This window comes from Schistocerca piceifrons, chromosome 2 (assembly GCF_021461385.2).
Source record: "Schistocerca piceifrons isolate TAMUIC-IGC-003096 chromosome 2, iqSchPice1.1, whole genome shotgun sequence".
Classification (NCBI taxonomy): domain Eukaryota; kingdom Metazoa; phylum Arthropoda; class Insecta; order Orthoptera; family Acrididae; genus Schistocerca; species Schistocerca piceifrons.
In genome coordinates, this window is record NC_060139.1 from 35,057,151 (window position 1) to 35,073,045 (window position 15,895).

At 38.0% G+C, this 15,895-nt stretch overlaps 1 protein-coding gene across 3 annotated transcripts in view; it reads right to left on the bottom strand.

Annotated features, from left to right (window-relative positions):
* LOC124777045 (hexosaminidase D-like) overlaps nt 1-15,895 on the bottom strand; it is a 226,962-nt gene that overhangs the window by 76,137 nt on the left and 134,930 nt on the right. For all 3 annotated transcript variants that reach the window (XM_047252310.1, XM_047252309.1, XM_047252311.1), the window contains one exon: nt 8,933-9,128. In XM_047252310.1, coding sequence (XP_047108266.1) covers nt 8,933-9,128 — 196 coding nt within the window. The remainder of the gene's footprint in view (nt 1-8,932; nt 9,129-15,895) is intronic.

Sequence of the window (15,895 nt, forward strand, 5' to 3'; positions counted from 1 at the left end):
AGATGAGAAGTAAGAAAGGAAAAAGTAGAAATGGTTGCTAAAATTGAGGAAGAGAAAGAAGATAGCCCTTCCCCAGGATCCCTACCTCAGTGGTACTTGAGTGAGAAGCTGGAGGAGGTATGGTGTTAAACGTCTCCTACAGAATGGACATCCTCACCTTTGCCTTTGAAGTCCCCGGAGAAAATCTTAGCAACCCCTATGGAATGGGAAATGGTGAAGAACCAGTCACACTTGTTTGCAAGGATTGTTTGAAAGGTGTGGTGTGTGTTCTGTTCAAAATGGTTCAAATGGCTCTGAGCACTATGCGACTCAACTGCTGAGGTCATCAGTCGCCTAGAACTTAGAACTAATTAAACCTAACTAACCTAAGGACAGCACACAACACCCAGCCATCACGAGGCAGAGAAAATCCCTGACCCCGCCGGGAATCGAACCCGGGAGTGTGTTCTGTGTTAGCCATGTTTGTAATTACACTACTTATATGAAATAAGTTGAAGGTTATTGGAAACCATAGAAAATAAGAAGGACTTCAGCGATAGAAGTATATGAATATGTAAAGAGGGAAAAATAGACTGCTACTAAGATGAGAAGTAAGAAAGGAAAAAGTAGAAATGGTTGCTAATATAAACCTTCCCATCTACATCACATTTCATAAAGTGTATAAAATATTCTATACTAAATACACAATTATACATTACAATCAAATAGTTATTTAGTTAATCACTTTACACTTTATTTTATACATACATAAAATACTCTGTTCAGTTTATGTCATCTAGACATCACTCGGTTTAAACAGTATCAACATATTATACTTTTCACTCAAATAATATTTTATTCATTTCATTTCCTGTCTAGAGATCACTGTTCATCTGCGATTCTCCAAGTTTTCTACTTTACCATCATATCCAATTTTCTACATACTAAAATTACAGGATAGTTTAAGAATTCAAGAATAGATTACAGAAGGTAGTTTAAGATTTGAAGGGAATTTGGTGCAAGAAAAAATAGCACAGAATAAACACCGAAAACAACTAGGGATCCAACGGTCGTCACTCTGCCCGTTAACACAGAACAGTAACATCTCTGGGAGACAGATGTGACCCCGCCATTTATGGACCAATACTTCTCATTAAATTTTGTGTGAAAGCCTGCTCACAACAAAACAATTACCACTTTACTAGGAAACACAACATTAAGTACAGTTATTCTATTTTCTACTCTGTCATGGACAATTCTGAATTCTTTGCACAAGTCATCTATAACACTGCTGTTATCATTAAGTTTGGAAAAAGCAACAGTCGAAAGTTTCCGGAGATTATTCTCACGGCAATGTTTCCATCGATTATTTCCTCTACCTGTTCCTCCAGATTACTTATATTTATTAAATCTGAAGTGACTGGCTTCTCTTTAAAGTTCCTTTCCATGTTATCAACTCGAGTGTTAATGCCTGCAATTTGCGACTGGACCATAGGTAGTAATTTATCCTGTTTTTCCAAACCCTCTCTTGCGTTGCGCCACCGCTGCTTCACAGCATCGAATGTAACATTGCTTACGCTTTGAAATGATCCTGACTTTACGCTAAGTTCAGTTTCTACATTATTACATTTATCTTCAATATCAAATTCTAGTTTTCTAGCTAAATTCTGAAATTCCTCATTCTGCCTCTGGTCAAAGTCAGTAAACAGTTGATTTACATGAGTCATGAGTATTCAAAGAACTAGTTAGTTCACTCTTTAAATCTAACTTCAGAGTTTTGACTTTATTATTTAGAGTGTCAAATTCAGTCTTTAATAAAGATATATTTGTTGCTTGACTGTTCAAGGTTCCACTCTGGTTACTTAAAACTTCACTCTGAGCATCTAATTTAATATTTAATTGGGTAGTCACTGAATCTAATTTAAGACTCTGAGCATTTAAAACTGCGCTCTGTGCTTCTAAATGTTTAATTAAAGTAGTAATTTGGGCATTTGACTCTGTTATTTGGTTATATATTTAATAACTAAATTTGCTATTTCAAACCAGTCTGGCATTTCCCTAATCACTTTAATAGCTGTGGCTGGTTCTGCTAGTTGCTGTTCTTGATCCATATTCTTTCTACTTTTAGATCGAGTTATCATTAAAAAAACACTTCTAAATATACTAACTACATTACTGCAGTCTTTGAATAGTTTCTGTAACTTTCTATTCAAACAATTATTCTCTCTCGCTCACCCGGCGTAGGGTTTCATGCTGTGTCAGTGAGCAGGAGTGGAATCAGCATCGGTGAACAGCATGGGCACCGGCGATGTCAAATGTTGGTTTCAGCATCGGCGGGTGGATTTGGAGTCAGCACCGGTGAACAGCACGGGCGCTGGCAATGTCGAATGTTAGCATCAGTGTTGGCATCGGCTGTGATGTGTGTGAGAGCTGTGTACTCTCCAAATCTCCTTAGATGAGGTATTCTCGGCATAGCTCTTCTCAGTCTAAAGATTGAGGTCTTCTCTCTGTTCTTTTGACGTTAGTACTTTCTTATGTCTTTTACTTTGTTGCATTTGCAACTTTCTTCCATTTAGTTTCTTGGACTCAACCCAATTACTTGAAACAGTTCTCGTATCTTGTTATGCCTGGTTGCTATGGCAACTCATAATATCTTCCTCCCTTTTCCATCTTAAAATTCCAGTTTTATTCGGGTCCTGTCACTTAGGTCGCCACGTTCTAAAGGTTTCTGACGATAGAGCATATAGTAAATACACAAACTTTATGTTTTCACCAATTAACAATGTATTGGATTATGCAGAATAACATTCTCGCATTTCACATGTAAATATTTTCGTCTTCTTGTATTTCAAACGTACTTCGAGCTTTAGAAACACGCTTAATTATCACTTACAAATGAGTTTGGTTTTAGAACCACTCGGAAATTCAAAAAGCAGGTCTTGCTTCTCGCAAATCTAACACCAAGATTAAGAAAGAGTCTCTAGACAAATCATATTTCATTTGTTCATAACAATTATGACCATTACACCGTCAAAGAATAACGTGTGCTAGCTCCTTGTACACCACATACAGCTTTTATGGTGCGAGCAGCAAACACTTGTCTGTGCCGACTGACCGCCACAATTGCAGTATTCACCCGATACATGTCCATCCTGTACACACAAAAACCGGTGTCGCGGTAGACACATCTCCTCTCTCCCACAGTCATAATCAAAATATCGAGTGTTCGAGACAGTGGAAGACCGTGTGTCTCTAGAATTTACCCCAAAATTCTCGAGGCACTACAACGCTTGGATAACTTAGGCAGAGGCAAATATGTCTTCACAATGGATTTGTGGGGTGGCTGCCACCCGATGGAGGTAGTACCAGAGGACAGACCTAAAACAGCTTTTACGGTCCCATGATGGCATTTTCAATACTGCAGAATGCCATTCAGGTTTAAAAATACACCAGCCACTTTCAGAGATTGTCAGATGAGGTTTTGCATGGCCTAAATCCTAGAAAATGTATGGTATTTCTTGATGATATTATAGTTTTTTGAAAACCATGAATTAATATGTAAAACTGTTGGAGGAAATATCCAGCAGACTACGGGAAGAGCATCTTATGCTAAATATTGAAAAATGTAATTCTGCACAAACTCAAGTCAAGCACTTGGGCCAGGTTATTAGTAACAAGATTCACATTTAGTATCTGTAGTCTCTGAATTTTCAACCCTTCAAACAACAAAACAGACCTCTGTAACTATCAGCAAAAATTTGTCAAAAACTTTGTGCAAATTGCTCAACCATTAAATCATTTGCTGAAAAAAGGTATTGAACTTGAGTAGTCAACAGAATGTGAGTGTGCCTTTCAGGCATTGAAAAAAGCTTTAATCGAAGACACAGTATTGGTGTTTCCTGATTTTTATAAAGAATTTATCCTTTCCTGTAATGCTAGCAGTAGTGCACTTGGTTGTATTCTCAGTCAGAATACCAACAGAGTAACCTGTGGCATACTTTAACGAAACAGAACTACAGGGACCTTCAATCAACTGTACAATACAAAACAAAGCCAGTTTTACAAAATTTGTGATTCCACTCATTTTTCAGCTATGTTTAATCTAAAATTGCAAGTCTGAAGTTCAAAAGGAGAGGCAATGGGAACTGTGTATTGAATGGATATATTCATTTAATTTTCACTCTTTTTCCAAGTTTTTCTGTAATACTTTGGAACACTACTTTTTCTCTTTGATTTTAGGGAACATAATTGTCCTATAAATTCCATTTGTTTCAACTGACCATAATTGACATACATTTTGATTTTACAATATTTTTGTTACAAAATTTTCTCAAACATTTCATTGTCTATTAAACTAAGAACTGTTATAATTTTTCAAAGACAAGCTCTATTTTTCATAAAAATCAGTCAAATGAAAGAAAATGCAAACGTTTATTATTTTGGCAATAAGACATAGTCCACAAACTTTTCAAATATTCTATTTCAAAATCATCATATTAATATATAATTATTTTTATCATCATAAATTTTGCTAACATCAAGAAGCATATTTTCTTTGTAATTTTTTACTCATGTACATGACGAATGTGTACAAACGTTAATTTGACTCACTACAAATTCAGGAGAAATCTAGAACTTCAAGCTGTAATATATGTTTTGTCACACAGGCTAAAAGTCAGTCAGATTTTGTTTCAGTATTGAGTAGGACAGTCTTTGTCTAGATGACTCATAGGAGACTGGTCCTTGTGCCATGCAGAAAAAGTGTGCCATGTATGTCTTTTATGTTGGAAACTGTGATTTGTAATTGAAAATGACCTCATATGTTTAATAAAATTGTCAATTGAGGACAATGAATATGTCAAAACCTTTGTAAGCTTGCAAGAAGACCCTTTAGTGCAGAAAGCTGATATATAGATTCCATAGGTTGCCATGTGTGAATGAGAAGTAAACCAAAATATCATAAAAATGTGAATAAGTATCTTCACTTACATTTAGACAGCTGGAGCTTTGACCATCCCCTAGATAACTAGAAGTGATGTTCAGTGCCACAATTATATCAACAAAGCAAGATGATTTTAAAAACTTTCTCTCATTGCAACAACCATTTTAGAAGTGTTTTTCTACATAGCTGTATCCCATTATGCACAACTATGCTTTTACAGAAACGATCAATTATTGATAATATAATATAAATGTAAATATAAAAAAATCTACTCACTAAGCAGCAGCAGGGGAACACACACACAAAAGGATTAACTTTTACAAGCTTTCAGAGCCAGCGTCTTTTTCTTCTGGCGGAAGAGTTGAAGGGGAAGGAAGAGGGATGAAGGAAAATGACTGGAGAGGGTTAGGGAAAGGGGTAAAGTTCAGAAAAGTCACCCAGAACCCCGGGTCAGGGGAGTCTTACCAGATGGGATGAGAAGAAAAGACTGACATTAATGATTATTGACCATTTTTCACAGTTCATATCTACAACAGCAATTCTTCATCAGCTGGCTGCATTTGCTTCAGCACGGGTTAATGACTGGATTCTTAAATTTGACACAGCAGAAACTTTTCTGACTTATCAGAGTACAAATTTTTTATATGATCTGATGAAACACCTGTGCCATGTGCTTTGCGTTCTCAATTACAGACAAGTCCCTTCGATTTGCATGCAAACGGGCAAACAGAACGCATTAATTGAATGATCCTGAAAATGATGATTCATTATGTTGACAGCCAACATACAGGTTGGGATACGCATCTCTAATATGTGGTCTGCTCATATAGTTCCAAGACACGTACTAGTAATGGTCTTTCACCATATGACTTTGTCTATGGAAGGAAAATGAGGTTTGGCAAAGAGTAACACAAAAGTTCTGGAAATACAAGAACATTTGGGACAACATGTACATCAACTTCCACCTTGCAAAGTTGGACAGTGTGTGTTGGTTACCAATTCTTACAGAGGAAAAGGGAAATATGATGGTCCATATCAAGTCATAGAAATGATCTTCCCAGCCAATTTTCATATCTAGTTACCAACCAAAACTTCTACTGTATGTATCAGTAGAGTAAAGCTGTTTGATGGTGCAGATAAAGCCTTACAACAAATTCCAGTACCACTGCCACAGCAGAGACAAAAAACTATGGAGAACTAGGAAAAATGAGCTGCCCAATACTCATGTTAAGCACAAGACACCGTATACATTAAGGTAATGAAACTAGCAGTTTATAATTATGTATTATTTCAGCGTATTTTCCATATTGTATTTTTTTCTCTCTTTGTTTCATATTATTACACTTACACTTATTAGTATGACATTTCAGCAAGTCATTTGCTCATTTGTGTTGCGTGGGAACTCTTCTTTTTTCAAAGATGAGAGAGAGTTGATGGATGTTCTTTTCCCTCGTGTGGCATAATGGCATGGATACCCCAAAGTATAATTGTAGCGTGGATACCCCAAAGTATAATTGTAGTCTTGACACTACTGCTTTCATCGAAGCAGGAATAGGAGGTGCAATCCTAAACCAACCACTGAACTCCAGGGCATTGTTTTCCAAGCAACTAGGTGCACTGTTCACCAGTCACCATTGGACACTGGGGCTAACTTTCACAGTATGTTAAGTTAGGAATGAAATTCACAGCCTACATGACACATTCGTAGAGTTACACAGGGAGACACAGAAAGAAGCCATTTTCTCAGATATTAGTTATGAGTATCAAGAATTGAAACTGTCTTATGAGAAACTATGGGCATAATTGATGCACATAACAGATGCAGTACTGCATTCATCTATATGGAGAAAGAGGGAATGGATCAACACAGGAGGGAACTTGTTAAAACCCTTGTTTGCATAGGGCAGAGAACCAAGTCCAGCTCATACCGTGTGTGATAAACGGAATTTGAAGCACACAATGAGTGCCAGTGTAGCAGAAGGCAGGACGCCATTCGCAATGCATTGGACGAGGCACCTGACTACCGCCTCTGTAGTTGTATGTGGTACAGCCTCCGTGGCTGTACGTTATGCTGCCGATTGGGGTCCTGGGCTTCCACCTTCTCAACACCCACCATCTGTGTTACGCCGTTAGTACGTGCTGAGCCCTCGTCTGTCTTTGAGAGCAATGGGGCATGTCGCAGTCACTGTTGGTCAGCTGTTGTAGACTTGCACTTGCAAATTCCTGGCCCAGTTACCAGCCCAACATTGTTGGTGGGTCATGACCTGCAGTATTACCAACAGCCTCCATAGTGCTGCATTCACATTCCTCACCATGCACAGACACATGACTCAGTGTTCTTTTCACTGAAATCGGAGAAGACAACTCATGTTGTAAACAATAAATATGCTTCCAGACAATGCTGTTTAGCTGATGCCTTTGGGCATATGACAGTCATCCCCACTGGCTCCATGAGCTTGACATCCTGCAGCTGTAGTGTCACCACCTCACCTATTTAGCCTGCATGGCCACTAAAGTCCAGAAACTGTGAGGTGACTGCTAAACTACTTATAAAGTTTCAAGAACCAGCTTTAAATTATGGCTACAAATGTACTGCAAAACCTTACATATTGCTTCTGTAGGGATTCTGAGGACAAGATTAGATTAATTGCAGCTTTCATCGAGGCATAACAATAATTTTTCTTACACTTCATACATGGGAAAAAAACTGTCATGCACTTCACAGTGCTGTGCAGAGGATAGAAGTTGCTGTCTCGATCAACAATGTTGCACACAGCTGGCAAGAGAGTACACAGGGTAGTACAGATCCATTCGCACAAGTGATTGGGTTCAGTGTGGAATGGATTGTTGTGATTGACAATATGGTCACGTCCATCAGCTGTGAAAAGAAAGGAATTAATATACTACTATTCTGCTTGCGTAACAGATGTGGGTAACATATAGTTTCCTCTACATGTCCATAAAAAGATTGGCATATAAGAATGTCATGTGAGTGACCACAGCCATTATGTGGATTTGTTTCTACATATTTGACTTGAAAGAGAAATAGTTATAGATAAGTTGTTGAGCCGTAACAGGAATGAGGTGGTGTATAAGGAATAAGGAGCTGGAACAAATACACTATGAGGAAAAACTCAATGCAAACACATGAAATAAACTTGAAGCATGAAGCAGAGAAAAATATACATGTGTGATGACTGTACATTATCTAGGAATGTGTTTGTGCAATGAAAATGCAAAAGGGCTGTACACTGTGGGCTACAGGATGGTCGTGCAGTGTTAGCGTAATCCATTGCACATCTGTGATTTGCTGTGATCACCTGCAGTGGTATGGTGGGAAGGAGATGTCAAAATAGTCTAAAGTTAGTGGTATTGATGTATAACCCATAAGGTAAGTTTTGGAGTTCCTAGGCCAGTTGATGAAGTTCCCAATGACATTAAGCCTACGTTTGATTGGATAAAATAAATAGAACAAAGGAGAACTGTCTGGAAACCTTAACAAATCAATAGAATTTTGTGGAACCTTCACAGAAAACCTTAACTTGCAAGAAATCATTTCCCTCTGTCTCAGTTTCCTGATAAATCATATGCATATAAATAAAAATACTAGAATTAAAAAAAAAAATTGAAGGAGTCAGGAAAAGGAAAATGAGTGATAGGGGGTGGAGAAGGGGCAGAAATACCTAACCGGACAAAGGAGAGTAATTTGTTAGTGATACAATAATAACTCTATGATGAAGCCCAAGTGATGATTTGCCGATGGTTGACTGATACATTATCCTCTGGTAACAATTTCCTTAATGGTCTGGAAGATGATACGGTACAATGCACTCATTCAAAGTAACAAAAATAACTGGCAGAATAGATGTAGGATTTTGTGCATTACTTTCTTAATTAAGCTATTTTGTGTATTTTTAAAAATCCTAATTAACTACATTCATATGACCAGAATCTTTGTGGAACAACGAATATATGTAACCATTCACAAATGTATGTAAAATGTAAACATACCTAGACCAGCCCGTGAGAGCAACACCACGAAAGTTGGGAAATTTGTTGACAACCTGGCTGAGCACAGTAAGCCACTGTTCGTGATTGCTGATATGGTGCTGTATGACTGGCAGATTTTGTGAGCTACCTGTTGCTCCTTTGAAAGCTGTTGCTACCCATAACGTGTTGAAGACACTTGCGTATCTTTCCCACATATCTGAAATAAATTTTTCTGGGTGCTATAGTTGCAAACAAATTACACAATATTTTACTTAACACTGGGATTCATGCACTTAAATCAATCACCCATGTTATTATAAACCAACATACAGCCACTCCATTGCATTCTTTTTTCTTCCAACATTTCTCTTTGTACACAAATTGTTGAAAACCATAATTCCCTTCATTACTTGGGGGTGGGGGAGGGGGAAGAGTGCTGCCAGCAGAACATACTTCTATGTTGTCTGAGAGTAAAGCAAATGTCAATGAATAAAGCAGGCACATTATTTGGAATTTCACACAATGAAGAAAGAAAAAGCAGAACCATGAAAGAGTGAAATCAGAGCTTCCTCCAGGCCGGCTTTCACTCTTTCTTAAAGATCACAAGTGTTTATTATCTTTTCTTCATTAACTTTCATCTTACCTTGGTACTGCGGCTAGCCCATAAATATGAAATGCTTAGTTAGATACACAGTCCATGTTGCAAAATTATTAAGATACTGTCTCTTGTTGTCTGCAGATAACTTATTGTCAGCTCATGGAACACTAGTATTTATACTGGTCTAGCAGCTGATAATGGACATTAGTTGATGACTTATTAAAGTTGCCGATAATACTCTGTAGATATAGATTTTTTTGTGGAATGTAGTACTATGTTTTATAATACATCAAAAGTTATAAAATGTTACTATCTCCCCTCCCTATAATCCTTTTTTCACTGAAGATAGGCCTTTGGTATACAATACTTATTAAACAGAATGCAGTTCATAAGTAACGAGCTACATTATAATAAATTTTGAAGACAGTTACCACTTGTAAAACTCTAGTTATCTGCTGAGTATTGTAGTGTAGTATGCCCATTCGTTCTAGTCTTCCTGTTGATATGTGCAAGTTGAAGTGGATTGAAATTGGAACCTATTGCACTTTTTTACAAATAATTTCCATCTATTATATTCTATCAGTGTTACTCTGATGTTAATTGAACTCAAAGATAATACAGGGTTATTCTAAATGATGGGCCCATTTTCAAAACTTTGTATTTATTCAAGTACAAATCCACAATGAACTAGCTTTATACCAATGAAAAGTGGAAGTTTCAAAGTTTTTTTTCTTAGTGTTTGATATCGATTTAATAGATGTAAAAATTTGTAATTACCTAGTTTTAATAATTATTTCATGATAAGAAATGTGATAAATGTTATAAATGTTCAATGTAACCACCATTGGCTGCACAGCAAATATCAACGTTTTAACCAAACTCGTCCCACATGCGCGAAAGCATATGAAGGAACAGCCATTGTTCCAACATGTCCAGGTACGTGATCCCCGTTACAGTTCTTTCTGCAAAGAAAAATGGTCCATGGGATACAGTACAGAACACATTGATCTTCAGTGAGTCTCTTTCATGTTGCAATGATGAATGTGAATTTTCCAAACCACATATGTGAACAATGCATCTGTTGACTTTTCCACTAAGGAGGAACGTCGCTTTATCGCTAAAAATTACATGCTGTAAAAATGTGTCATGCTCTTTCTTTGCTAGCACATAACCACAAAATGTGAGATGCTTCTGTTTGTCAATGGGGTTGACAGCCTGCACAAGTTGTAGTTGATGTGTCTTGTACAGCAAACACCATCTCAGAACTTTCCATAAAGCTGGTTGGGGTATTCCAAGTTTTCGACTGGCTCTATTGGTAGACTTACTGGGACAGCGCACAAAACTTTCTTGAATCCATTGGACATCATCATCTAACACAAGCGGTTGTCCTGTGCTTTTTCTTTTGCACACACTCCCAGTTTATTTAAATTGTTTAAACCAACGACTACTGCTTTTGCAAGTAGGTGGTTGAATACTGAATCGGGTACGAAATGCCTGCTGCACTGCAATTTGTGACTCACTTTTCACAAACTCAAGAAAGCAAAAAACCTTATGCTCCACAGTCACCATCTCCCTCACAACTGACAGTGAAACAGAATGCCCAGCCCTACTGCTGCACAAACTCCACTGCCCGCTTCTGAAACCATCACCACTCGCCCGCCAATACTCACTAAAAACTTTGAAACTTCCTCTTTTCATTGGTATGAAGCTTGTTCATTTTGAATTTGTACTTGAATTTTTGAAAATGGGTCCATCATTTAGAATAACCCTGTACATAGGTAGTAGAAACCCACCAACTCTGAGCAACACATAGTGGTGATATGTATGTCCAAAGTGAAAATCATCTACTTGAGTTCAAGTCCACAGCAAAGTATTTTGTCAGATTGTTCCTTATTCATGCACAGGTCATTGTAGTAGAGAGTTTGTGGAAATAATTAGAGCAGAAGGTTACCAGTAGATACGAATGACACTTGGTGCAGCTCTGCAGCTGTTAATTTACAACCGCAGTGGATGAGGAACTCTGCTCAGGTGACCCGTAGAATACCATGTGACTGGCAAATGAGGCAAGCTCTGTTCTGCACTGCCTCCTGGCAAGACAGCACCACTTATAACATAGGCATCTCTGGCTACTGATTGCTATCAATACCATGGATGGCCTCTGTATACATCAGGTGACAATGGGTTGTTTCCAGGATGGTGAGCATCCAAGGGGTATCTTTCTCAAAATATCATGCCAACATTAGTGTGTCATGGCAAAAGCATGTGCTGTTATGTGTAACATGCCCATAGTTCAGTGTTTTCAGTGCTTTTCTTGGTCAGCCTGTCTAAGACAGGTATGATGACCTGTGAAAGAGGGCTGTTGGTATGAGTGGTTTGAGCCATGGTTCAAGTGATGATAGGGAACCCGTCTATGGTGTTCTGCAGGTCCTCATCCAGATGAAAACCCATGACTCAGTTTTGTCTAAACCCAAGACTTGTCTAATTGGTAAATGTGATACCATGTGTATGTTAGCACATTTTCCAGGGTGATTGTCAGAGCCTCTTTTACAATCTGAATAACTCTACTGATCAGCTCTGATAGTCATTGAATTGTAGGATATTGCTTGCTATGAATTCCTGTGTGTCTGTGCATGAGAACTGTTGCAGAAAATAGTCCAAAGTGTCAACTGCCACAATAAGAAGATGACCTGGTAAAGAAGTCACCAGACTGGTTGCTCACAGGTGTTTTGGTGTTTAAAAAGTATGTTCACAATAATCTGGCCACATATATGATACACTGTTTCAGTGAAGTTTGTTAAGTGAGTAATGTCAGCAGTCAATAGTATAAATTTAGCACAGTAATTTACTTTGCTTAAAAACACTTCCTTTTTCATTAGGTTGGCAGATCAGGGAAGGGCATCACACACTGTAAAATGCTGTTCTGTAAGCATAAGTACTTTCGACTGGAGTACAATAGTCGTAGTCCGATCTTAGACGATTCAAAAGTCGAGGACAAAACAGTCACTGCACTTATCAGTCGTAGATCTATGATGCTGAGAATTGGAAAGGAGGCACATATTGCTGTAGAAACAATATGCGCATGTGTATGGTTATTATCAAAGCAAGAAAAAGTCCATTAAAAATTTATTTTTAGCTTATCTTTGAAACAGTCTTCATGAGATTGGTTTTTGGCACAATCATTTTTCATCTCAGAAGTGACATAGTGCCAAAGAGATACCAGTTTTTGTGTGCTGTGAAGTTCATTTCCTTTGAAGACATTGCATGGTAATGCATGTCACAGACTGACTGAAAACTGAACAAACTGCACAGCTGAAGTGACAACAGCAGTAATAGCAAAGGCTAGCACACTTATCATCCTTCATGATGACTTGGCTTGTGGCTTCATTCCAAACTATTTATTGCCACTCAGTTACAGAAAGCAAGGCAATTATTATTACAAAAAAGTGACACAGTTTTCACAAATTGTTTTCCTGATTTTCTGTTCCAAAAATTTCCTTTAAATTCACTGATAGTAATGGACAATGTGACATATCACTATGTTGTGGTATATAAAGCTCTGACAATGTAGTGGAGGAAGGTGGATATACTTTCTGGGTGAAGAAAAATGATCTTCAGAAAAACCTGACATGAATAAGGTGGGATTAATGGGAAATATAAAGCTCTGGTATCAATTAACTGGCTATGGTGACAAGGGATATCTTAATAATGTTTTTCCTGTACCATGCTCAGTCCAATTAGATTGAACTTGGGCCCAGGAGAAAAGTAACATGGCAGGAAACAATACAAAGTTTATCCTCAAATAGGTGGAAATGCTGACAAGAGAAGCTACTGAGAAGTTACCCAACACAACTGGCCTCATGTTGTGAGCAACACCAAGATGGGTGCTCAGGAAATACGGATCTGCGAAGATTTACTGGAGCTGCTGGAGGCATAAGCCACATTCTTACATGGTTAGTTCTGCATGAGTAGTAACTTTATCCACATCACTTACAGCACATGCAATCTTTCACGCCAAAAGACCACTATGTCAGGTTACAGTCCTCACACTGGATTCTACAATACAGTACTGAAGATCCAAAGGTCACAGCTTGCATTTCTATTATGTATGAGCCATGGTTTGCATTGAGTGAGAGGCCAAGTTACCACAATAACCACACCTAGGCAGATGCAAATACTTGAGTGATCATGGAAGCAAGGCTTTGGATTTACTTTACTATTAACGTGGGGTCAGAATAATAGGTAACAGTCTCGCAGGTCCACACAATGTACTGGATAAGTAACAGGTTCTGTGTATTATCAATATCTGCATGACAAATTACCTGCACTACTGGAGAATACAATCCTTGTAGAAATACAAAGAATTTAGTTTATGTACAATGAGTATCAACAAATTTTCTACCACTCATGTGACAATACCTAACACAGACATTTATGACAGTTAGTGAGCAATGGATTGCTCGGCAAAGTCCAGTTGTGTGGCCTCCCTCTTCACTACATTTTAATCCCTTAGATTTCTGGCTAAGGCAACATTTTACAGCATTGGTGTATTCCACATCCATTGACAATGCACACACATTACAGAAGCATGTGTGTCTTGCATGTAACAAAATTAGAGCAGGAAAGTTTGCTCTCACAAGTCTGTGATTCTTCAACATGGAGGAAGGATGAATAAAAATAAATGGCAACCGCATCAAGCACTTCCCATAGTGTCAACAGAAGATGTCTATCACAGGACAGAATGGCCCATATATCAACAAGTATTTGTTCCTGGACATAAGAATATATGAAATAAAATGGTATTTTAAAAGCGCTGTGTAAGGTGGTCCTCTCCCTCCCACCCTCCACCCCCTCCCCCTCATGACAAAAAAATGGTTCAAATTGCTCTTAGCACTATGGGACTTAACAGCTGAGGTCATCAGTCCCCTAGAACTTAGAACTACTTAAACCTAACTAACCTAAGGACACCACACACATCCATGCCCATGGCAAGATTTGAACCTGCGACCGCAGTGGTCGCGCGGTTCCAGACTGAAGCGCCTAGAACCACTCGGCCACACCGGCCGGCCCCTCATGACAATACCAGTTTTTAAATGTACTGCTCTGGTGGTTCTCAGAGGAAAAATGATTAACAAAGGCAGACACAGTGAAATCACATTACACTGCCAGCATTGGCTCATGAAAAAATGCTACAAAAATTGCATGTATTTTCACTGTATAAGAGGGTTCTTAAGGAACTTACGGCAGTCTAAAACTGTGTGCAGGATCCAGACTCATGCCCTGACCTCTGTCTTTTATCTACAATGCTCTTACCAAATGGGAATCTATGCATCACCCCATGACCTGCCTCACTATTTTAGTTATGCAATAGCTCCATCCCGCTTTCAAAATTCTGGAGAGGTCCACCAATACAATTTCTTGGCTACCCCCTCCCTCCTTTCCCTCTCCCAGCTTTCAAAGTGAGAGGATGCTGTGGAGAATATCAGTAGCTAAGACCTGCGGGCATGGTTTCTTAATCCATGCAAAATCCATGAGCTGCTTGTTAAGAAGTTAATTTTGGTACTGCAATGCATGAAGTCATGGCTGCTCGTTCTCACACTAGATGAGAAAAAAACAATAAATTACTTTCATAATCAGCCATAAAAGGAGATGCATGCAACATGAGAGTCATATTTTTTTAAGTTATCAATTTTATAGTTATTTTAAACAGAGCACCTTTTATAATCCTGACAAGCAGCACAATAAAAATGGAGATGTTTATAGCTGCTGATGGACAGGTGACATTGATATGGAGTCCACAGAGATACATTAACACCACCTTCTTAAAGGAAGCTGAATTTTTAGCAATAACAGAAGACTTGTAGTCTCTCTTCATCACTTCATTCTTCAATATTTTATCCAGACTGCTGATGGAATATTAAAACATGCCAAAAAGACTCAAATTTATTTTAAGGCAAACAGGGAGGTAAAAAGCTGGTAACGTAGCATTATTCATATGACAATACAATGAGTCAATAGAAAAATTGTTCTCTATGCACCACATTTAACAAATCCATTCTTTGGATGAAAGGACATGACATACCACTTCTTGGTATTTTCACCACAGTACCATACCTTTACAATAAACTTTACTTAATTGATACAAATGTACTCAAAACTGAAATATCAAATCTATCATTCAATCACTCATATGAATATGTAAATGCAGAAAAAATCTGAACTAACAGATTTATCACTCTTACGGAAAGGATAGATTGCTATTCACAGTAAAGATGAAATGTTGAGTTGCACACAGACACAATAAAAATATTGTTACTCATTAAGCCTTCACTCAAAGCCTGCATGAAAAGAAAAACGTACATTCATTCACACAAGCAAGCATGCCTCAC